The sequence below is a fragment of the Cucumis sativus genome, chromosome 4, assembly GCF_000004075.3.
Source record: "Cucumis sativus cultivar 9930 chromosome 4, Cucumber_9930_V3, whole genome shotgun sequence".
Classification (NCBI taxonomy): Eukaryota; Viridiplantae; Streptophyta; class Magnoliopsida; order Cucurbitales; family Cucurbitaceae; genus Cucumis; species Cucumis sativus.
This window is the reverse complement of record NC_026658.2, coordinates 3,606,868-3,632,001: the sequence shown is the minus strand read 5'-3', so window position 1 is coordinate 3,632,001 and position 25,134 is coordinate 3,606,868. Positions and strand designations below refer to the sequence as shown.

Here is a 25,134-nt window from a genome sequence, read left to right as displayed (position 1 = left end):
ACATGATCCAGTTTTGACATATTATTGATGGAAAGTGAAACATGCACCGAAACATAACGAATCAATTATACTCTAATTACAATTAAATTATTTAGTAGTTAACATGCTTCAAAACTACCTTAATTAAACTAAATTATGGTTAAATAAAATACGTACCTTCCACTACATGAAATTTGCTCTATGTTGATAATTTTTTTTGGCGACGTAAAAAAATGTGGACAAAGATACGTAATTAACTTCGTTGTGTGGATATATCTTCGTTTTTGCCAAGAAAATATAATATGTGGGTAAAAAGTTGTATGGTTGTAATAAAAAAATTTAGGTTGGATTTCTATATTCTAGACAGCCTAATAACCACACGTTTTTACAAATAAGATTTATACACGTACACGTGACAACACAAATAAAATGGACATAAGCTTTATTTTTTCAAAAAACCTAATTTTTTTACTCTTCCCCTTTCCTTGTCTTTCCCCACGTTAATATATTTTTTTGGATTATTTTCACATATACGATTTTTTTTTAAATTTGATGACATAAATAGTGTTGGCAAGAATTAAAAATTTGATTTACAAACTAAACATTCTCTTGATCTTCCACACTGACATCATCGTCTTGTTGTCATTTACGTTGCATGCATATTCGATTTGTGTTGGCAACATTGAGTCTTTTGGTTTGTTGAATAATTTGTTCTATATTTTTCACAGTTTAATCGCACATTGAGCTCAAATTTGTAAATTGTTTTTCATGGAGTAAGCATGAACGTCGTGAACAAAATTATTCTAAACAATTACAAATACTATAAACAATAATGTACACTCTTGTATTAAATTTATAAAACAAATAATATTGAAATTCTTACCTTGCAATAATGGTAAGCGCTAACAGGTGTGATAAAGCTTAAGGTAATGGACGAGTACTAGGAAAAGTAATTATATGATACTGTAGACTCGTGTGTTGCTACTACTTCTGAACAAAAATTATTTTGCGAATCCTTGCTATATGATCCATATGAATCATACATCAATCTTGATCGTGCTTGTCTCTTAAATCAATTTGGTATAAGATCGGATTTGTGAAGCTAAAATATGGAAAACGAAATAAGTCATGTACCGGTTACACAATTTCTATTAATACACGTTAGTCTTATGGCAATCATGTATCGAGTACATGACTTCTTTAAAAAGAAAAGAAAAGAAAAGTTAATTTTTTAAAAACATAATCGGTCAAAATATATAATTAAAAAAAGTTAATATTCAAATCTTAATTATGATTATTATATTTTCATTTTTTAGACATTTAATTTTATAGAAAAAAACTACCCATTTAATTAATTGATCAATCAAGCACTTGTTACGATTACGATTATTATGGTCTAATTTATTAAACATATCAATCAATCCCTTAATTAATCAAATATATAATTTAAAAAAAATACTCAAATACGTATTATTACTATTATTATGTTTTAATTTCTATGAAAGAAAATCTGTGGTATTTTTTTAAAAAAAGCTTAGACATTTAATTAATCGATCAATTAAGCCTTTATTATTAATATGATTTAAATCATTAAAAACTTAATTAATCCATCTCTTATATATGTCCTAATCAACCAAAATTATTATGATAATTTACAAGGAACTTTAACTTCTATGTTTAATTTCATTGGAAATTTCAAACAAAATACTGTTACATGAGATTTTCTTATAAAATTTGTAAGTTAAGAAATATGGTATATTTTTAGGTAAGTTTTTTCTTTAAGCTTTGAAGGATTATTTTTGCATCTAAGTTTGTAGTATGACCATGGTTTGGTGAAAATAAAAAATGTATTTTAATATAATTATACATTTAAAATTAAAATTAAAAGTTTGATTACAAACTTTGAATTTTCTCCATCTTTCTCTACGACATTATCGCCTTGTTATCATCGTCAAATGCATCTACGATCTATGTTAGCAAAATTAAGTTGTCAAACTACAAAATAATTTGTTCTATATCTTTCATGGTTTGGTCACATATTGAGCTGAAATTTTGTAAATTTTTTTTCATTGAATAAACATGTATGTCTTGACTAAAATTATTCTGAACGATTGCAAATTTCGTAGTTAAAAAATGTGCATGCTTGTATTAAATTTATAAATCAAATCATATTAAAATTCTTATCATATGATAATAGCAAACATCATCAAATGTGATGAAGCATCTGGTAATCAATGAATACCAGGAAAATTAGCTATCTGATACTGTCGGCTCGTGTGTTGCTACTGCATAAAAATTATTTCGCAAATCCCACATTGTTATATGCTCTGCATGAATCCTATGCCAATCTTGATTGTGCCTACCTCTTAAATCAATTTGGTGCAGGATCGAGGCTGTGAAGCTATATGTCGGTGGCATTTGCAACATAAACTGTCGCAACGCGTGATTTGGCTGATACTTCTCAACGATATGAAAGTAAATCATATGACTCACATAAGTCCATATCAATTGACCATTATGACATTGATTAGAAAATAATTTCATAATGTCGAGCGTGTATGGTGTCCAATTAATGTGTTAAAAAAACACATAAGTAGACAATAAAAAACATACATAGACAACATTTGTATCATATTTTACTACTGAGAGGGGATCAGTCGGTTAAATATCATTTTGTACGTCAACGATAGATTTGTTGACTATTTTGATTAAGGTAGAACATTGCTCTACGTAATGTGGGAAAGAAATTAGTAATAAATTATAGATAATGCAAATTTTATTAAAAATATAATGTATAAATAAAATAATACACGAAACTCAAAGACCGACAAACTAGAGCTTGTAGTGCTACTTTTGGTGCCACAATAGAGAATCTATCATATGTCCATACTTGCAGCAACATTAATAGGCCACTAATTTCTAAAGACTGTACATATTACTACTAAACACAATTCCCTAGACAACCATGCAAGACATGTAGTGTCCTGAGCATATGTACCAGTCTGATCAAAATCACTTAAAAGTGAAAGAAAGCATACAATGAACCATAATATTTGATTTGTCAACAAACAAAAAGCCTTCAATGAGCTGTATAGTGTATGCACGAGCGCATCTTTGAACGCTCACAACATCAACATTCGATGGCAATTTTGTGAATTGTTATGCCAACCATGGAAGACTCAATTGTTGATATTTCATTCAGGAAGTAGAACCCCCAAGAATTATTCACAAATTTGCTTCTAGTTATATGTCAACGATTCTAAAACATGCTCACCATCCACTGGTAACCCAAAATGGATCGCAACATCCTGTGATGTGATAGTGCATTTTCCACAAGGCATATGAAAGGTATGGGTTTCAAATATCCAACGCTCGACCAAAACAATTATCAAGTGTCAATCCAATTGCATGATGCTAATCTAGGATGTGTTGGAATGTTGCCTCTCTCATTCGACAACCCAATCCAGCTGTGGAGGAAGTATTGATTAATGAGCGATGAGATAATTATAGATATAGCTGGATAGAATCAACCAAACCAAGTTCCATTATGCAAATAACATAAAATGTATTTCATTAAAAACACATATGTATTGTAATAATAACATAAAAATTAAAAGTTCAATACATAAAAGTAAAGAATTAAAAATATTATATGTTCAACTTATGATATAAAATTTTAAAAGAATAAAATTATATAATTACACGATTACAATTGTATGAGCTTAAGTTGTAAAATTTACATATCAATCCAAAGAAATATACATTAAAGTAGTACATTAATAATTACAAGAATTCTAAAATATACATATCAGTGTCTTGAAAAAGAACAAGCATGTTGAAGACAAGTACGTCAGTTGTTTTCTACTATACAGAATGTGTATCTCAGTGATTGACCGAACTCTTTCAAATCCATTTCATTGTAGATCCTAATAGTTCTTGGTCGATCGGGTTCTAAAAAAGTTCACATTTAGATGAACTTTAGTGAATTATAACTCTAGCCAAAAGTCAGGGTGTTGAATTGGATAAAATTGACCGTCATAATAACTGTTGAAGTTGGACAACATATAATTTCATCAATATAAGGTATGCACGTCAAGTGCATGTAATTACATATGAGCATGAAATCTTAAAAGATTGTCATTTGTTGCAAGAATGTGTTTTTTCCATCAAACTTATTACGTGTGTGTGCTGACATTTTGAATGAAGAAATCATACTCATACCTGTGTGAACTTTCTTTTCGCATTTTCTATATAAACATCTTCACGGTCGAATACTTCACTTATCTCATCTCTTCAGCGTTCGAAATACAGAATTGTGCAATAAAATGTTAATTTAACCAAAGAAGTTATGAGTAACATTCAAGCTCTTTTAAATATATCATTCATACATTCAATTGCGTTGCTTGTCATCGACTCATATTGATACTCATTATCGTGTGATTGAATCCATTTTTTCAAGTCAATGTCTACAACAAAACTCAAAGACACTCCAGGTTCAATTGTTTTAGTTATTTCATGCTTTTTATAAATATGTGTCGTTGGTGTTGATTACATGTCTTAAACACAAAATATTTTAGTTGCTTCGATTTGTATTTCGTATCGAAGTTGTTAACAACACGACAAAACAATATCAATGAAATAACTAAATAGCATGAAATAACTAAAACAATTGAACCTGAAGTATTTTTTAGTTTTTTTTGTAGACATTGACCTGAAAAAATGGATCCAGTCTCAAGATAATTGGTATCAGTATGTGTGAATGATAAACAACGCAATTGAATATATAAATGATGTATTTAAAGGAGCTCGAATGTTACACATCACTTCTTTGGTTAGATTAACATTTTATTGCACAATTCTGTATTTCGAACGTCAAAGAAGATGAGATAAGTGAAACACTTGATCGTAGAGATATTTGCATTTCGTATTGAAGTTGTTAACAACATAGATAGTAAGTTTGATGAAAATGACCTGTTCTTGAAGCAAGTGGCAGTCGTTTAAGATTTTATGCTCACATATAATTATAATTACATGCACTTGACATACATACCTTATATTGATGAATTCTATTTGTTGTCCAACTTTAAACGTTGTTATGACGATCAATTTCATCCAATTCAACACCCAAACTATTGGCTAGAATTGTCATTCACAGAAGTTCACTCAAATGCAGGCTTAATAAAAGAACCCAGTTGATCAAGAACAAGTAAAATCCACAATGAAATGAATGGAAAAGAATCCAATCATATGACCCATGTAAGTCCACTTAACCACAGTGGTTATGTCAAACAATGTCTTGCGACAGTTCGATATGCTGCAAATGTCACCCAATTTTAGATTCACAGATTAGACCTTGAACCAAATTGATTTAAGAGGCAAACACGATAAAATTTGACGTAGGTTTCACGTAGAACATATAACAATGTAGGATTCGTGAAATATTTTTTGTGCAAAAGTAGTAGCAACACACGAGAGTAGTAGATAACTATTTTGCCTAGTACTCATTAATTATCAAAAGTTTCATCACAGATGGTGCTTACTATTGTCGCATGACAAGAATTTTAATGTGATTTATTTTATAATTTTGATACAAAAATGCAAATTTTTTATCTATGAAATTTGCAATCGTTTAAAAGAATTTTATTGATGTTGTTCATGTTTACTCCATGAAAAACAATTTACAAAATTTGAGCTCAATGTGTGACCAAACCCCATATGAGAAAGAAATTGAATTATATTTTTTTTCCAATGTAAGAAATGCTTATGGAATGTTTTTGTAAACCAAATACAAACAAAAATTGTACTTTTTTTTTTGTGTTTGTCTAAACGTATTTATTTTGTTCGTACTGTTTTCCAAAACAACGAAAAATTGTATTAAAATAATGTTTATACTGTAACTCCAACACACAAAAAAATATGTATTAATTTTTAAATTTATTTTGTATAAAAAATTTTTGGATCATACACGCAATACATAATACAAACAAATTGTATTTATTTTTCATTTATGTAAAATATATTTATTCAAATTGTACCGTAAATAGAATACAAAAATAAATTTTGTGTTTTAAATTTGAATCATCAATCATATATAATAAAAAATTGTATTATATTGTTTTTATTTTTTCTTTCATTTTTAATATTTTTTCTTTCGTTTTTAATATTTTATTTCATGAGAACGATAAGTAACATACGAGAAGATGATTAATTTGTTTGACACGAATAAAAAAGAGGAGAGGTGAATTAATTTTTAATTTATTTGGAAAAGAGAAAAAAATAAGATGATTAATTTAGAGAGGAAAATAAATAAATGAGAAAAGAGAATATAGAGAAAGATTATATTGAGAATATAATCATTTTAATTTATTTGGAAAAGAGAAAAAATAAGAGGATTAATTTGGAGAGGAAAATAAATAAACGAGGAAAGAGAATATAGAGAAAGATTATATTGAGAAATGAAAGGATTATATTGAAAAATGAAAGGATCAAGTGAAAAAAGTGGGGTAATAAATGAGGAAAGAGAAGGAATAAGAGAGATTTAGGGTATTCATTTTCCTCCATTTAATCCATGGGCCAAACAAGAAAATGACTGATACCTTTCCTTCCCCAAACAGTTCCATAGTTAAAAAAATTTGAACTTAAAATTTTTATAAAAAATCTCATATAATTCTTTTAAAAAATTTATACCTCTCCAGAAATTTCCAATACAATTAAGCATAGAAGTTAAAGTTAGTTGTAAATTATCTAAATCATAATAATTTTGGTTGGATTATGATAAAAGTAAGGAATTTATTAATTAAGTTTTTAGTAATTTAAACTAAGGTGGTAAATGAATTGGGTTAGGAGACATTATTAAAAAAACAATACAACCTGAATTAATTTTACCAACCCAACACGTAAAATATAGGTTGGATTCAATTGTCAAGTTGTATTGTTTTTTTTTTTTTTTTTCATTCACAACCTAACAATTATTTAGTTTTATAAACGATCGTTCACCCACTTACATGATCGTTTAGTTTTATGTTTTCAAACAATCGTTTATCGACTAACTTTTCATACGATAGTTTAGGGTTGAACCAGATTTTTCAACCATAAACCCAAAAAAACCAAATATGACTCAACCCATATTTTAAACTAACCCAATCTACCATATAATATAGGTTACATAGTTTGACTCTGTAGTTACACCCTAATTCAAAACATAATAATGAGATTGATTAATTAAGTTTTAATAATTTAAACCATAATAATAATGACTTGATTGATTAATTAATTAAATGTCTAAGCTTTTTAGAAGTAGAGTAGTTTTTTACAAAGAAATTAAAACATAATAATTATGGATTTAAATATTAAAATTTTTAAAAATTTATATATTTGATTAGTTAAGGAATTGATTAATTAATGTTTAATAAATTAAACCATAATAATCCTAATAAAAATTTGATTGATGAACTAATGAATTAAATTTGTAGGTTTTTTTAATATTATAGTAACTTTTTTCTATAAAATTAGATGTTTAAAAAGTTAAAATATAATAATGAAAATAAAGATTTGAATATTAATTTGTTTTAATTATATATTTGGATGAATGAATCCATAAGTTTATTTTTTTGTTGAAGGAAGTTGTGTAGGACTTCCACTTATGTGTATTAATGCTTTACCCACGAGTTTGTAGCAAAAGAATAATTTCATTTTCGACTGTAAGGATGGATCTACATGGCTATATAAATATAATAATGCTTTTATTTTTTCATTTTTGGAAGGGGGCCAAATTTCAAATATGCATCCAAACTCATTTTGCTCCCAATTTAATATTCATTTTATAATAACTTGAATCCCAGGCCCGAAGGTTACTACGGCGATACATTTTTTCAACGAACAGAGCATAGGGAAGGATTACTGGGGTTTGTTTTCTTCTCTGTCTGCTTTTGTTAGTAAAAAAGAAAAATTAAGATGTTTGGGACTGCAGTAAGGTGTTTCGCGACGAAGCCAAAGCCCAAAATGAAACCGATAGAGCTTAAAACTCCACCGGAGCAAACCCAGACGATCACTAGAGCCATCTTCGACATTGTTAAGGAGCACGGTCCACTAACCATAGCCGAAACTTGGGACCGCGTTCAGGTAACAATGCTTTTTCTGTTTCCATTCCCTCATTTTTTAGCTTTCTCTTCAAATTTACGAATTACAAATTCCTTGTGTAACATCAATTATGTTAACACAGAAATTAGAATGATGGAATTCTGTTAGATGCTTTGATTCTTTTAATTGGGGTTTAGTTGTGACCTATAGATAGAAATGAGAATTTCGGTTTGATTTCTTACTGAGTCCTGGTTAAATGAGAAATGCCGTATTCTCAACACTCATAAGGGCATAAACATTGGGGATCCTTGATTAAAATGCTTTTAGTTTTAAGTTGTTGGACTTGGAATGTATCTGGCAGGGCTCAGTAGGAGAGGTGATTTTCAGTTTTACCTCCTAGGAAATTTTAGAGGTGGCTAGAAGGCTCGGTGCATAATTTGGTGGCAGGGTAGTTTCTTTGCTTTTTTGTGGAGAATTTAGCTTGAGAAGAATTATTGGATTTTTAGAGAGGTAGAGAACCCTAAATTTGAGAGGTGGCTAGCTTTAACGCTTCCTTATGGGTGTCAATCACTGGATTATTTTTGTAATTATAACCTTGTCCTTTTATAATTGTATCATTTCTGAAGATAGAATCAGTTTTGCTCTTTCGTAATTGTTGTCCAGAAGGATTTAGATGTTGCATAACAGCTCAACTAGAGTGGGCAATGTCACAGCTCTAGATCCTTTTTATCCTGTAACTTTGTGCTGTTTTATTAGTTATCTATGTCAGTAAGTGGCGTTGTACTAAGTTGATAATTGTCTATTCTTTTCCTTTCCAGGAAGTTGGTTTGAGAGGATTAACAAGCAAAAGGCATATGAAAATAGTGATGAGATGGATGAGGGAACGACAGAAGATAAGATTAATGTGCAACCACGTAGGACCTCATAAGCAGTTTCTTTATACCACCTGGTTCACAAAACCCAACTTCGAACAGGCAAAGCAACTGCAGCGCAATGTTTCACAACCGAAAAGGCCTTGAATGCCTACAGGTTACCTGTAAAGAAGCTTTGTTTTCTTGTTTCTTTATTTCTTTTTCATGGAAGTTGTTCTTTAGTTTTTCCACAAACGACAACTATATAGAACGAATGACCATAGGCAAGGATTTAAACACCGACCTTGTATAATTTTAGATCCTTAATCTTTTAGATAACAGATTGTATTGAGGGTCGTTAGTCAGTTGATACTCCTTTTGCCTTTGGTTCTCCCTAAAACATATATATTAGACTGTTTCCTAAAAGCCTTGCTGATGTGAAAATCCATTGTTTATTGACCGGTAAGTTATAATTAGAATCTTTTTGTGAAACAATTAACAAACTTTTGTGTGTTGCTGAAGCAATTCCAATGCTCAAATTAGTTCAGATGCTAAACGTGCTAAGAGCTTCTACTGTTGAATTTGATATTTGCTTGGTAGAATAAGAAAATAGACTGTGGAGTGTTAGATTGATTCACTAATGTGTAGTGATCTCGACCAAAGAAGCCTGACAATCAAGTTAGGAATCTGGGTTTGTAGTGAAGTAAAAGAGATAACTGATGACCAAGTAGACGTTAAACCTATTTGGTTACTCTGAATTCCTTAATATGTTGAGAGATTAGTTGCTTTTTCTATAATGTGGTTAATAGTTCATGTTGTATGCAATGCAAAAATAGGCCAAAAATGGGGTAGAAATAGAGTTTTAGGATTGATTGTAGAAAAGTTGAGATTTAGGATAAATTGGAGGTGAAATGACGAAAATACCCTCTTTTATTTTCCTTCCTCTTTTCTTCTTTTTCCTTTTCTTCAACCCGAAGACAGAAGGCCGTTCAAAAGAAAAAACGTAAACTCGCATTTGAACTCTCCCGCGTCTGCAGTTACCCTCTTCAACTCTCTCCCGCCTCCGGTGAACGTTTTTCTCTTCCGTCCATTTCTTCTCCACTTCCATCCATTTCTTCTTCACGACTCTCCGCTATATTTTCCGATTTCAACTTGTTCACCGAACGTCTCCATTTCTTCTGCACGGGTCTCCATTTCGACTTCATCTCCGGCGGACGCTTCTCCACTTCCATCCATTTCGATTTCAGGTTTGTTTTCACCGGACCTCTCCATTTCTTATCCACTCCTCTACATTGGCAGTGCCGTATCCATCATCTTTGAAGTCAAGTGAGTAATAAAATCTCAGTTTTTTTTTTAGAGTTAGTCTGTTGTAGCTTATTTATTATTACAGTATTCCATCTTGTTTGTTTAAGTTGTCTGTTAAGATGTGAGTTTTTTGTTTTTGGCACATTTTGGAGAAGAAATGCATGTCATATGCACACAGACATAGAGAACCGTGGGAGCCATTCTGTTTTTAGGAAGAAAAACCATTTCCTTTGCAATGTACTGTAATAATAGAAAAACCATACCTTGGAGTTTAGAACTTGAATTCGAACATATATTTGGTATCCCATATAAACTCTGCAAAGTTACCAGTACAATAGATATGTGCTAAACATGCATTCTAAATATTGTATTCTAAAGACATTATCATAAGCTGCATTGTTGAAAGACCATTTCCTTTGCCTTGAAGTTTTCCATCATCTCTCACCTATCAGCACCTATCTCTCACCTTCCAAAATTTTGAGTAGAAGTCCCAATATAAGAGTGTTAACTTCCTAAACCGTTTAGAATGCATGTTTAGCTAGTCTACTAGGTGTTAAGGCTATAGGGTTAGCAATTGTATTAGACTTAGCAACTTTGCCTTGAAGTTTTCCATCATCTCTCACCTATCAGCACCTATCTCTCACCTTCCAAAATTTTGAGTAGAAGTCCCAATATAAGAGTGTAAACTTCCTAAACCGTTTAGAATGCATGTTTAGCTAGTCTACTAGGTGTTAAGGCTATAGGGTTAGCAATTGTATTAGACTTAGCAACTTTGCCTTGAAGTTTTCCATCATCTCTCACCTATCAGCACCTATCTCTCACCTTCCAAAATTTTGAGTAGAAGTCCCAATATAAGAGTGTAAAACTTCCTAAACGGTTTAGAATGCATGTTTAGCTAGTCTACTAGGTGTTAAGGCTATAGGGTTAGCAATTGTATTAGACTTAGCAACTTTGCCTTGAAGTTTTCCATCATCTCTCACCTATCAGCACCTATCTCTCACCTTCCAAAATTTTGAGTAGAAGTCCCAATATAAGAGTGTAAACTTCCTAAACGGTTTAGAATGCATGTTTAGCTAGTCTACTAGGTGTTAAGGCTATAGGGTTAGCAATTGTATTAGACTTAGCAACTTTGCCTTGAAGTTTTCCATCATCTCTCACCTATCAGCACCTATCTCTCACCTTCCAAAATTTTGAGTAGAAGTCCCAATATAAGAGTGTTAACTTCCTAAACCGTTTAGAATGCATGTTTAGCTAGTCTTCTAGGTGTTAAGGCTATAGGGTTAGCAATTGTATTAGACTTAGCAACTTTGCCTTGAAGTTTTCCATCATCTCTCACCTATCAGCACCTATCTCTCACCTTCCAAAATTTTGAGTAGAAGTCCCAATATAAGAGTGTATTTATATAAGTGACTTAGAGGACACATTTGTGGAATACGAGGGGGATGACGATGACGATGACATAGTTAAATTAGCTCTAGTTTACTTTATAGAGATGTCATTGTTAGGAAAAGATAGGCGGACGAAAGTGGACCGAACTTTATTTAGGATTGCAGATGATTGGACCACATTTAACAATTACGATTGGGGAGGGTTGGTTTTTGGACGTACACTTTCTGCCTTAAAACGAGCCTTGGACATGCAACATGCCAAGGGAAAGAATAAATCAACTAAGACAAAATATACTGTCATGGGATTTCCGCAGGCGTTACAGGTATGTTACTTTACTTCCTATGCACATATTTATATATACATATATCTTGGGACACTTGCTAAACTTGTTTTGTTGAATGTTGATTACATTTACTCTCCATTCAATATCCATGGCAATCATTGGATTCTATTATGCTTGGACTTGGTACGTTGTCAAGTTAAGGTATGGGATTCGCTTCCGTCGCTGACGAGTGCCGAAGATATGAGAAGCATATTAGAGCCAATTCAAGAGATGGTGCCAAATTTGCTCGATGCTACTGGATTCTTTGTTAGGAGAGGCGGATCATCAACACACAAGGAACCTTGGCCACTTGTCATTGTCGACTCCATTCCACTTCAACGCAACAATAGTGATTGTGGTGTATTTACAATTAAGTATTTCGAATATGAAGCTTCTGGTTTAGATGTAGCTACATTATGTCAAGAAAACATGTCATATTTTAGAAAACAATTGGCATTTCAATTATGGACCAACAATCCCATGTATTGACTTTCAGTTTCAACTTTTGAAGGAATTGTATATGTTCCAAACTATGTACATAAATAGTTTTATATAATGGAATGAAGACCATTTTTGTTTTTTGGTATGCAATTTTTATTTCATTATCTTGGAAAATTGTAAAGTGTGCAGAACTTTTATATAATGTACAACAATGCAGGTGAAAAATTGTAAAGTGTGCAGAACTTTTATATAGACATTCTTGATGTGTTACCGGTGGTGGAGCAGAGGTTTATGGTGGCTGCGGAACTGATTTATATATAGCCTCACGTAGCAGGTTTTCATTATAAAAACATCTTATGTACGAACAATTGATCCTCATTACCAATAGCAGCATTTTGATCTGTGTCTTGTTCTGTACCTTTGCTGTTAACCAGCCGGCTTTATACATTACTTAAAATTAGCTCAGTCTTGCTACTACCTGAACTTTCAGAGTCAACTCATTACTACTGCATTGAGATTACTATGCTTGAGATTACTATGCTTGAAGAGGTGGTTCATATGCTTGAAGATTTGAATCATTACTACTGCAGTAGCAAAAGGAGAGCAGTTATTGAGTTCTAAAGCACACAATATTATTTACTTCTCATGGATTGTTCAAACATTATTCTTTGCAGCTTTGGAGTTGTTCTAATGGAAGTACCAACATAAAAGAAGCCCATTTTCTAAGACAACTGCCAGGAAAACAACAGGAAAGCAGAATGAGATATCTAAAAGGTAATCTGAAAGAGATGGTAGATCCCAGCATATCAAAGTGGAGAACGCAGTCAAAGTGGTAAGGATCGCACTTCGCTGCACGACTAAGATTCCATCTACAAGGCCCTTCATGCAAATGGTGGTTCATATGCTTGAAGAGGCTGAACCTTGTAAAAACTAAAAGTAGCAAAAGCTTTGCATTTATTACTACTGCACACTTTAAGTAATCAGCAAGAGGCTTCAAATGCAGCAAGGGCTGAACCTTTAAGTAATCAGCAAGGGCTGAACCTTGTAAAAACTAACAGAGGCTGAACCTTGAAGATGAATGTAAAAACTAAAAGTAATCAGCAAGATTTGCATCATTAATACTGCAGTAGCAAAAGGAGAGCATTTATTGAGTTCTAAAGCACACAATATTGTCATAATAGGATTTCAAGTCTTTCTCAAAAAGCTTGAAATGCCAAAGGAGTAAATATTCTATAAACAGTTCACTGTAGGATAAAAAAAAAAGAGAAGGAAAGTCTTGAAGTTGCAGAAGAAAAGTCTTCAACTTAGAATTGTCAGTGAGATGACTTTAGTGATCTTGCAAACAACACAGGACACAATTTTATAAGCATCTTCCACCTGCATTAAAAAAATGAACCTTTTTTACATCGTGATCATGCAAACAACGCAAGCACAAACCAAGCAAGTATAAAACTATTACTACGTACCAAGACGGGTACTAATCTTGTATGCTCGACTTCTGGATGTATGAAATTGGATTGGTACACGTTAATCTATTGTGGCCTGTTTCTTTACATCGACCACATTTATGCAATTTTGGTGCTTCACCGACACTTGGAATCCTCTTTTTCTTCGGTCGACCAACTCTTTTGACTACTTTCGGAGGTAAGACAGTCATATGTACATATTCTTCGGTTGTCTTCCATTCCGACTGATTCCCAACTGGGTAGACGGCCTCCGAATATGCTGCCAACAAACATTCATTAGTGTAATAGTTAGCACATAAGCTATAAACATTTATATTGCGATCCCGTGCAACAGCAATGGCATGTGCGCATGGTAGTTGCTCAGCTTGAAACTCCTTACAAGTGCACTCTTGAGTATGAAGATTTATGACCTCCTCTTTATCTAAATCTTTAACATGGAATTGGTAACAATCAATTGGGTTGACTTTCATTGTCAAAGCTCGTTCTTGTTTCTTTTGTAGAACTAACTCTGCCCATTTAGTCAATGTAGACGTCACTTTAATGCCTTCTTCTCGACGCTCCCAAAACCAACGTTGTAGCAAAGCTCGAACATGTTCAAGGAATGAAGCAATAGGCAAATCTCTAGGTTCTTTCAGTATAGAATTCATGGACTCTGCTATATTTGTTGTCATCATATTATATCGTCTTCCTGGACAGTGAAAACGAGACCAACGTGTTATTCCAACATCGTTTAAATATTTTCCTGAATCATTAGGAAATGCAAGAATACTTCTCCACGCTTCTGAGAACGTTGATTCACGGTATGTTCTAGATGCATTGTAAAACAAAGTAGCTATAGTGTCATTCTTGTATTTATCATTCAAATTTTGAGTCAAGTGTTGGACACAAAGTCCATGGAATGCGGAGGGAAAAAACCGATGCAATACACTTAGAAAAACATGTTTTTCGATCTGTCACGAAGCCTAGATTAGGCACCTCTCCTATTGCACCTTTCAATTTCTCTAAGAACCACTGTATTGAAGCATCTGTTTCTCTGTCCACCACTCCAAAGGCAAGAGGATAAATTTGATTGTTACCATCCAAGCAAACAGCAACTATCAACTGACCCCGATATTTGTTCTTAAGGAATGTTCCATCCATGACTATAACCGGTCTAATGCAGTTTAAGAATCCTCGAACACATGGACCAACAGCCATAAAAAGATATTTGAAGAAACGATTATCTTCAAGTTCCATGTGAAATATTGTACCTACATTTGCAAGTTTGAGAGCTTCACCATATCTAAGCAATAGATTATATGACTCTTCAGGACACCCGCGCACTCGTTCATACGCATTTTCTCTACGCGCGCCATGCTTTTTCATAACTCATATTTATGCCATAGTCTTGCCTCATGTCTTCTATGATATCACGCGGTTTGTATAGACGCGACCGACTCCCTTGAACTTTGACTTTATTAATTCTCCAACACACCCAAGATTTTGCTTGCCTATGGTCACGATTCAAAACGTCAAGAGAACACGAATGAACTTTGACATACTTTTTAATCTTAAATATATTTGAATCCTTCAATCTCATCGCTCGCAGTCTCCAACCACACTTGTTGTCAATGCATCTAACAAAGAGAACCTCTTTTGTAGACTTTTTTACTACAAACTGAAAATTTTTTTTCATTGCCAAGACACTTAATCTCATTGACAAATCTTTTTTGGAAAAAAATATTTGTCCTACATCAAACTCCTCACTTGTAGAGCTTTCTTCGGACCAATCATTCATGTCTGTCTTCAACTTTTGGCTAGAAGAGCTGTAACGAACTTTAGATTTTCCTTTGCAATCTTTTGTAGGACCATCTCTATGTTGTGGGATGTCAAATGATTCACTATTCATCTCTACTGGCTCCCATGTAAAAGTCTCATCTTTCGAATCATATGACTCATATGATTCCCATATAGCCGAAGTGGTCCCTATCACGTTATCACACAAGCCAACTTCAACTTCACGAACATGGACTTCATTCTCATTTAATGTATCCATTACAATTGGAGGATGAGGGTTTAAGTTATGAGCTTGGTTGCTGCCAGATACTGAATTGTAATCTTTGCTTAACACTTTTTTGCTTTTGATTACTTTTAGGCTCAAATGAGACGTATAAAGGGACCTTTAATGGATTTTCACTAAGAAGATAAAACTTCAAATCACGGTCATTGCTTAACTCAAATGTAGGAGCTTCGTGTTCCACTTTTATCTCATATATGCATCTTATCATTACGTCGAACTTTGAAGGGTCAACTTCTGCAAGGTCATATAATTCTGCCTGTAAATCTTTATGTGTTATTTCTTTACTGACAACGATGCCTTTTAACATGCCTCCTTCGTATTTTCTTCGCCTCTCATCCCACATACCACCGTAACGCACTAACATGGGAATATGTGACATCCTTAAACCACCTTATACTTTTCAATTGCTGCAAAAAATGATTTGAAGTTAGCATTTGACATATCACATAAACAAAGTTTATTAAAAAACAGTAGGTAAATACTAAATAAAACGTGCATAGTCACACCCTACATGTTTACGATCTTGACAGCTACAAAATGTTTAGGATATTGCGAGATACAAAAAACAATAGCTAAAAGTCACCCTAAATCAATTCATTTCAGATTAAACATTTCAATTTAAGAACCTGCAAGATGTCTGCGAGATGTTTGCGAGATGTCTACCAGATGTTTGCGAGATAAAATAATAATAATGATAAATTGCTAACATCATTTGAAACATCTATAAAGCAACCTTAAATCAACCCTAAATCAACTTGAAACAATAAAAAATAATATTTGATTTATACATTTAAGATGCAAAAATATATATACATATAACACAACACAATTCAGATTCGGATTTAAAAATTAAAACAAACCACAATGCGTGAGATGTTCGCCGGAGTAGATGATGAACGACACCGGAGTAAAGCGGAAAGTTGACAAACTTTTGAGAGAGGAGAAGAATCGCAAATGAGTTTTTTCTTTTTTCTTTTTCCTTTACATAATCTATGAGAAGGAGGAGAAATGCTTCTTTTTTCTTTACGTAATCTATGAGACTGCAAGAGAAGGATTCTTCTTTTTTTTTTCCCTTTACGTAATCTATGAGGAGAGGAGAAGAAGGCTGCGTTCGCAATTCTGTTTTTTTTCTTCAGGTGAATGACATTGAAGAGAGAGAGAGAGGGGTTGGAAAAGAAGAGAAGAGCAAATGTGAATTAAAATTAAAAGAGGGTATTTTCGTCATTTCACCTCCAATTTATCCTAAATCTCAACTTTTCTACAATCAATCCTAAAACTCTATTTATACCCCATTTTTGGCCTATTTTTGTCAATTTCCCTTAATAGTTCATGTTGTATGCAATGCTTAGAGCACCAGAGTTGTGGTCATAAGAAATTGGTTCCCGATGCTATATGGTGAATGGTCTACAATGTCTTGGGGTAATGAATATTGGATGTGTAACATTGACCGCTTTTTCCGATGATTTAAGTAGCCAAACCTTGAGAAATTTTTTGGGGTAGGTGTGAGCACCGATCGGTCTGAGTTGGTTTTCCAACTAAACTGTTATCGAACTGATTATGGTCAGTTTATTGAAATATCGAACCAATTCCAACCATGAAAGAGTACAATACGATTGTTGGTTGGTTTATATCGATTTAAGCAAATTTTTAGAAACCGTTATTCAGTTTGAATTTTTCTCAATCTGACACCAACCAAACCTCTCTTTGTCTCCGAACAATCGTCTTCTGTTTGGTTAGATCAGTTTTTCGATCTATCATGCTCACCCCTAATTTGGAGAGACCATCATAAGATACTTGACAATTTTGCATAGTTGGATGTACAATATCCTATGGTTGTTAGTTGTAAGTAGTCTTTTGTATCAATATTCACCGACTATTAAAAGATGGCGGCATTTTTGTGATCGTAATTTACCTCTTGTGCGAGGTGGACGTGCGAGGTGGACGTGAAGTCCCCATAGTTCCTAATGATATTGAACAATAGTTTGAAACTTGAAGCAAGAAGACATTGGATAGGAATGTGATGATGAATCAATTGTGTTGTATGAAATCCGATTGACACTGAAGAACGAGGGTGTTTGTCAGCATATAATGCAAGTGAGTGACATTTCAATTCCTAACTTAAATTAAAAAGTTAAGTTATATGACATTTCAATCATATATGATTGAGATATTTGAGTTATATGAGATATTTATGGTTTACTTTATTAAATTAAAAATTTATATATAGACATAATAAATATGTTCCATCGATGAACTCTTGATTTTGTCCTGGGAGGGGAAAGAGGTTTTTTTCTTTGCAAAAAAGAAATGTCATTTGAAGAAATAGAATTTCCTAATATATGTTTGACACCAAAGTCAAGTTCGGATGAACCATTTTACCTTACGTATCATATAAAACTTTTGATTTACATTTAGATTAAGTTGTAATACATTGTTTCTTATTTTCACTATATGTGCTTTGTGTGTTATCCTTCCAAACCACAAGATCAAAAGGTGAATGACTTGAATCTCTATCTCCAAGTGCTTAATTGAAAAACAATAGGTGGAAGTTGTATTAGTGATAAACAATACATGTCTATATATAGACTTTGCAATTTTTGAAAGTATTGTTATATACTTGTTATTATCCAAAAATTGCTACACATTACAATCTCAAACCATAATTTATCCAATGGTTTATATGGCTTAGTCTAAATGTTTCAAAATGTTTCAAATTGTTTCTTAGTAGTATTGGTACAATACCTAAACTGAATCATTCCATGATAGAGTGCTATAACATTTTATTAAAGTTTAAACACCATTTTGGTTTATGTAGTTTAAGATTTGGCCCGTTGAAGTTCTTATACTCTCAAACAAACTTTTCATAAAATTTCTGGAAGTGAGACATGTAAGAACTGAATTTTCTAGTAAAAGTTAACCATATCTATTACTAAATTTAGACATTTAAAAGTGTAAGAGTTAAAGTTTATACTTTAACATTTCATAATTAATCAATATTAATAGATAATTTCATTGATGTTATTCCCAGAGCAAAGAAAAGGGATTAATTTCGAATAGTCTAATATGTGGTAGGACAAATTCTTCACCTTTTCCTCTTAAAAATTATGTGCAATGTCCTTATCCGATTTGAAAATCCATAATTTATGGCTAAAGGATCACTTAGAGGCAAAGCAAAGAAGTTTTAATCGAATCTTTTGTCTCAATTGATATAAAAATAAAGAAGCTTCTATAGAAATATAATAATATATAATATATATTTATCAAACGAGCGTGACATGATCTTTTTCGAATTAAAAGGTTCTATCTTAGCTGTTGTGCTACGCTTATTCTTTCCATAAAGTTGTTCATATGAGATTAATTAACATCCATGTTGACGTACTAGGGACTACAAAATTTGAAGTTTGAATAAATTTGTCATTCTAGAAAGATAATAAAATAAATGAACCAATTGCCTCGATTTCATTTGAGCTAACTTTAGGCTTCTTTTTGTTTCATATTATTTGATAATTTATTTTTTTAAAATCTAAAAAAATTAAAAATAATACACACATTCTTTATCAAGTACATTTCATTCAATAACTACATCTCTTAATCCAATTTTGAATTAATAGAAAAATGGACAATAATTATATATATATATATTTAACTTAAAAAACATTCTGCCATTAATATAATAATAATAATAATTTACCTACAAATCAATGGAGAAGGTTTGGACTCGACTTCTACTGATACATAATGGAGAAGTTCAAATCAAACCACTTTGAATTATGCCATAGTTAGTAATGAATTATTGTTTCAAGAGAATTTCATTTATATAATTTGATTTGACTCTTTATTTTCTTCTTTTTATTATTATTATTATTATTTAGTATTGAATAATTTGTGGTTTTTGGTGTTATCTTTTTGTCTCTTTCTTCTTGATTTAGAATTAGGTTTCATTCTATGTTCTTGTTGTCCAAAATTTGGATCATTTCTTATTATTTTCTTTTTGACAGTTTAATTAAAACCTTTAGAGTTAAATTGACCCAATTAAATAAATACGTTAATTAAAAAATGACATTTTTAAATGGAGAAATGTTATTAAAAATGTGGATGAATATTTTAGAAAAAGTATATTATTGTTTATTATTATATTTGCATTAAAGATATTCTTTTTTAATATTTTCATGGATATTTTAACGATAAAGTTTGAATGTGAGTTGTTTCGTCTCTCAAATGTAGGATGTTGAACTAAAAAATGACGATAATTTAATACCATACAAATATGTTTAAATTGTAATTTTCTTAAAGTCAATTAATTTTTCCATATGAATAAAGAGTCAATTTATTCTTGTCTTTAGTTATAAGAACAATTTTAAAGAAGAAAAAGAGTACTCTCTTCGCCAAATTATTTCAAACTTTTAAATTACTCAAACGGCAATTGATTTAATCCTATCCGTTTAGAATATATAAAAATGACTATTTTGATTTTTTTAGTTTAATAAGTGAACGTAAGATATTCGAACTTGTAAAGCGAAAAGAGCATAGGTAGCAGGGATGTTGGTAATATGAAATTTAGGAGTGGTAAGACATAAAGGGTTAATGAATTTGGTTGGATTAGTTCAATAATATTATCTGTTTTGCAAAAGTGATAGCTGGGTGGGAATATTCCAACTTTACCTTTTTAACTTTGAAACTTCAAAGAGAGAAATAGTATTTTGAAATAATTATATTCAAATACGAAGACAAAAAAAAAAAGTGATTTTGGTTTGTGGTTTAGGTTTTTCAACAAAGTAGTTGAATCTGCCTCTCCTTTTCAACCATAAATAATTATATCTCATTATTGCCTTCCAAAGTTACAAAAAGCAATTTTTTTTTTTTTTACCCAATCAATGCTCACTTTTTAAAATTTTAAAAATCAATTCTACTTTAATATTAGCTCAATTTCAATCCAAGTAATTTAAATTTAAAACTATATTTTTGAGAAAATGTCTCAATAAAACAAAATAGTACTTTTACCAAACGACAAAGTTTGGAATCAATTATTTTACTTTACAAATTTGAAGGGTACCACCATTGAATTGAGAGTATTTCTTACTGCTTTTGAAAGTAGTGTGTTTAACAAATAAATTTATAAAAGTAAAAGTATTTGTGGGTGAATTGTTTATATTAAATTAGTTGGAGTTGTTTTTACAAAACATATTTTAGTGTTTCTACTTTTTTCTCAAGGTGTTTTTTGGGAAATTTTTAAGATTATTTCTTTTGCCTAAGTAATAACCTTTAAATACCATACAAATAATTTAGTGAAAGAAAACATATACCAAATAGTTTACTAACAATCCAATTAATTATCAAGGGAATTAGGTGGTTTGAAGTGAAAGAGCACCATTCAAGAAATCAATGAAAAGAAGATTGGAAGCTACATGATCCCAATATAACTAAAAAAAGGATCTCGATTTTTGATGGATATAGAGAGATAATATGTCTTATAGAGCCCTAGCCAAATTAATTTTATTTCACTTTAGTATCACATTTCTTTCAAATTTTATTCCTCTAGTAACTTACACGTGCCTGTGTGTTTTTTAATTGATTTTCTTGATCAACAACATGTATGTTATCTAATTTTAAAAAAAGACTGTATATATCACTTAATATATAGTTGTTTGATACCTAAATTATAATCTTTTACGCCTTAAAATTGTTACTTCACTCATTAATTAATTTCTACTAAAGAAAACGTTTACACTACCAAATTTTCAAAAAAATCTCAATAAAACTTGGAGATTAACTTTGTTTAATTTTGTGTATTATTTAAAAAACAATTTTTAAAATTACTTTTTTCTAGAAAAGAATTATCTATGGAAAGGAAACCTAAGAAAAAGATATCTTAACTTCCAAATCAATTAAACTTTTTGCATACATGATTTATAACAAATAGTAAAATAAATAAATTAACACATGTGGAATATATGTGTTTTTGAGGAGTTGTTAATTTTACAAAGGCAAGTTAAAGTAGAAAATAATTATATCTATGTTATGATGATTGTTAGGAAAAGCAAATGCAAGAGAGGCTTTTGTTAATCCTTCCATAATTAGATTAATTAATTACAATTAAATTAAAAGCATGAAAGTTTAAAGTGAAGTTAAAAAAAAAGAGAGACCTAAGTTACCAACTCCAAAAGCCCTTTATTTCTTTGCTACGTTAAAGCTTTATTATTAGTAGTTAGCTACCAACTCCAACCTTTTTTGTTTTTAAAAGAAAAATTTGGATTAAAATCCATTTAGAGAAGAACTATTCCACAAAGTGTCCTATAAATTAACTCTCCTAATCTTTCATTGTACCAATTAAGCCTTTTTAAGTTTCCTTAATTCTTAGGGTGTACTGTTTTCTGGAAGAGAAGATTACTATGGCTCAATCTATGAGCTCTTTTATTGTATTTGCTTTTCTTGGCTTGGCTTCGGTTACTTTCTCTCACAAGATTGGCGGTGGCAGCTATGGTGGCAATGGCGGTGGCGGCTACTATTTGTATCCTCAGTTTTATGACCATTCATGTCCAAGAGCTCAAGAGATAGTGAAATACGTAGTGGCTAAGGCTTTTGCAAAGGAAGCTCGTATTGCTGCTTCTTTGCTTAGGCTTCATTTCCATGATTGTTTTGTTAAGGTTATTGCGTAAACTAGAAGTCTCTTTTTTATTAACCCTTAATTATAAACATTTTCACTAAAATTGGATTATTGGTTTTAACTACGACTCTTGTTTTTGGATTGAAAATTATGAAAATTTTTGAATACATTGTATGTCGTGTGACACCCGTATGTTGCAGAATCTTTATACATTTAAGTAAAATCTTGACATTTTCTTAAAAAGAAAATTTATATAAGAGTGAGAGCATGGAATTATGTATTGCTCTAAAATTTGAGTTTATTTAACTATGACCATTTATTCGATTTTTTAGAATTCAAGTTAATTTCTAACTTTTTAAATAGGAAGTTGAGAAATTAGGAGGAGGTAAACACAATTTGTAAAAATAGTAACAAAAAAAATTAATGTTTTGTTTTGTAATTATTTGATTTTTAGTTATTGGTTTTTTATATATAAAAAAGTTAAGCTTATAAAGCCATAATTTCCTTGAGTGATTTCTTTGTTCTTTTTATAAACACTTTGGAATTGTTTTTTGAAAAGTCAAACTAAAATTTAAAAACAAGAAGAAAAAGAAAAGTAATTTTAAAAACTTGTTTTTGTTTCTAAAATTTACCAAGGAATTCTACTGTGTAGTTAAAAGTTATGGAAATTATGTTAAATAATTGGTAAGAAAACAAGCATTTTTTTTTTTTTTTTTTGAAAAACAATAAATGAAATGGGCCTAGATTATCAAACAATACAAAAATGTAAACTATATGTATATATATATAAAAGCTATGGTTGAGAGGGTCTAGCATTCTCATATTTTAGGAGTATTTAGATTTAGGATAGTAAAAATAGGGTAGTATGGAGCTGTGAATTCTATTGTTTGTTTAGACCCAAGAAATTTGTGTGAGCCTAACAACTAAAAAACCATCTTCATTAATTCTTTATATTCTGGACTAGAGAGTTGAAACAACATCACCCCATAAGATTTTGGGTTTGTATTAAAGTTGAAAATGAATATGTATTTGAAGGAATTAAGATAATTACCATGCTTGCTTGTCCATTATTATATTTGAGAAGGTTTGTTAATAGCTACTGACAAGAAACAAACTAAAATTTTCAGGGTTGTGATGGTTCAATATTGTTAGATAGCAGTGGGACACTAGCTAGTGAGAAAAGATCAAATCCAAACAGAAACTCTGCTAGAGGATTTGAAGTGATTGATGAGATCAAATCTGCTTTGGAGAAAGAATGTCCTCAAACTGTTTCTTGTGCTGATATTTTGGCCATTGCTGCCAGAGACTCCACTGTCATTGTAACTCATTCTTTTCTTTCTTTTGTTCTTTTTGCTTTTGCTTTTGCATATAATTTCTGTTTAATTAAGCTTGAGATTGAGTGTTTGTTATAATTTGTTTTGTTTGTATAAATTAAAAAGACTGGAGGACCAAGCTGGGAAGTTCCATTAGGAAGAAGGGATTCAAGAGGAGCAAGTCTAAGTGGCTCTAATAATGACATTCCTGCTCCTAACAACACTTTCCAAACCATTCTCACCAAGTTCAAGAGACAAGGCCTTGACATAGTTGATCTTGTTGCTCTTTCAGGTAAAATTTATCACTTTTTTCTGCTTCCATATAACAGAAATGAGGCTTGGAATAGTGTGGCAGTAGTCCTTGAGAATTTCACGTTAAAAAGAGATCAAGGGACCTCAAGAGACCTCACAATGTTCATAAGATAGATGCCTTAAATTCTAAATAGTTTTGACGCGTTTACGAAAGGTCAATGATACTATTGTAACTTTTGACCACTGCAGGTAGCCACACCATTGGAAACTCCCGATGCACTAGCTTCAGGCAACGTCTTTACAACCAATCTGGCAATGCCCAGCCTGATCCCTCTCTCGATCCATCATACGCTGCCGAGTTGCGGAAACGATGCCCGAGATCAGGTGGTGACCAGAACCTGTTCTTCCTGGACTTTGTGAGCCCCATCAAGTTTGACAACTACTACTTTAAGAATCTTTTAGCTGCAAAGGGTTTGCTGAACTCAGATGAAGTTCTGTTGACAAAGAACTTGCAATCAGCAGAATTGGTGAAAACATATGCAGAGAATTCTGAGTTGTTTTTTGAGCAATTTGCAAAGTCTATGGTGAAGATGGGAAACATTACTCCTCTAACTGGCTCAAGAGGAGAGATCAGAAAGAACTGCAGGAAAGTTAATAGAAAATAGGAACATAATAACTTGTGGAAGATGAAGATCATGTTTCAATGTATTGGGTGTGAAAAGTTTCTTTTTTATTTTGGAGTCAAATTCTTCAATGTTTTTATGCTCTGTTTTTCAAGTTAAAGATTTGAGTTCTGCTTTAATCCAATTTGGTACCATGGGAAAGTTAATGTATTGGGCTATTTGTGTTCCTTTGTATCTCTCAGCTCTTCTTTAATAAATTTGATAGCTTTTCTTTCCTTTCTTCTTTTTTCTTTTGAAACCATTTATGTTCTGTGTGGGTAGCTAAGTTTATTTTGGGTATTACCTAATGTAAAATCATCCGTGGAAGTGAGCATTAATATTAGTGATCAAGAGGTTGAGGGTTTGAATCTTTGCACTCACTTGTAAAGAAAGCAAATTTGATAATTACTAC

General features: G+C 31.6%; 3 protein-coding genes and 1 long non-coding RNA gene across 4 annotated transcripts; 2 read left to right on the top strand and 2 right to left on the bottom strand.

Annotated features, from left to right (window-relative positions):
- Positions 1 to 7,718: 7,718 nt before the first annotated feature.
- Positions 7,719 to 9,404, top strand: LOC101203168. Its single transcript, XM_004146445.3, has 2 exons — positions 7,719 to 8,100; positions 8,877 to 9,404. Exons 1-2 carry the CDS (start codon positions 7,933 to 7,935, stop codon positions 9,075 to 9,077), a joined length of 369 nt encoding a protein of 122 aa, XP_004146493.1. The 5' UTR covers positions 7,719 to 7,932; the 3' UTR covers positions 9,078 to 9,404.
- A 4,043-nt stretch (positions 9,405 to 13,447) lies between these two features.
- On the bottom strand, positions 13,448 to 14,759 carry LOC101218844. Its single transcript, XM_011654509.2, has 2 exons — positions 13,833 to 14,759; positions 13,448 to 13,743 (listed from the first exon to the last, which is right to left on the bottom strand). The coding sequence occupies exon 1, from the start codon at positions 14,504 to 14,506 to the stop codon at positions 13,844 to 13,846; it is 663 nt and encodes a 220-aa protein (XP_011652811.2). The 5' UTR covers positions 14,507 to 14,759; the 3' UTR covers positions 13,448 to 13,743; positions 13,833 to 13,843.
- Positions 14,760 to 15,370: 611 nt separating this feature from the next.
- LOC116403490 lies at positions 15,371 to 17,049 on the bottom strand. Its single transcript, XR_004216257.1, has 2 exons — positions 16,752 to 17,049; positions 15,371 to 16,298 (listed from the first exon to the last, which is right to left on the bottom strand). It is a non-coding gene; the product is annotated as an uncharacterized LOC116403490 (long non-coding RNA).
- Positions 17,050 to 22,204: 5,155 nt separating this feature from the next.
- Positions 22,205 to 24,962, top strand: LOC101223204 (peroxidase 72). Its single transcript, XM_004146443.2, has 4 exons — positions 22,205 to 22,535; positions 23,623 to 23,814; positions 23,935 to 24,100; positions 24,310 to 24,962. The coding sequence occupies exons 1-4, from the start codon at positions 22,281 to 22,283 to the stop codon at positions 24,723 to 24,725; spliced, it is 1,029 nt and encodes a 342-aa protein (XP_004146491.1). The 5' UTR covers positions 22,205 to 22,280; the 3' UTR covers positions 24,726 to 24,962.
- Positions 24,963 to 25,134: the final 172 nt, after the last annotated feature.

Excerpts from the sequence above, each read along its gene's own strand:
- LOC101218844 (XM_011654509.2), bottom strand. The coding sequence starts at position 14,506 with ATGATGACAACAAATATAGCAGAGTCCATGAATTCTATACTGAAAGAA.
- LOC101223204 (XM_004146443.2), top strand. The coding sequence starts at position 22,281 with ATGGCTCAATCTATGAGCTCTTTTATTGTATTTGCTTTTCTTGGCTTG. Across the intron at positions 22,536-23,622 it reads TCCATGATTGTTTTGTTAAG|GGTTGTGATGGTTCAATATT; the intron begins GTTATTGCGTAA and ends TAAAATTTTCAG. Across the intron at positions 23,815-23,934 it reads CCAGAGACTCCACTGTCATT|ACTGGAGGACCAAGCTGGGA; the intron begins GTAACTCATTCT and ends TAAATTAAAAAG.
- LOC101203168 (XM_004146445.3), top strand. The coding sequence starts at position 7,933 with ATGTTTGGGACTGCAGTAAGGTGTTTCGCGACGAAGCCAAAGCCCAAA. Across the intron at positions 8,101-8,876 it reads AAACTTGGGACCGCGTTCAG|GAAGTTGGTTTGAGAGGATT; the intron begins GTAACAATGCTT and ends TTTCCTTTCCAG.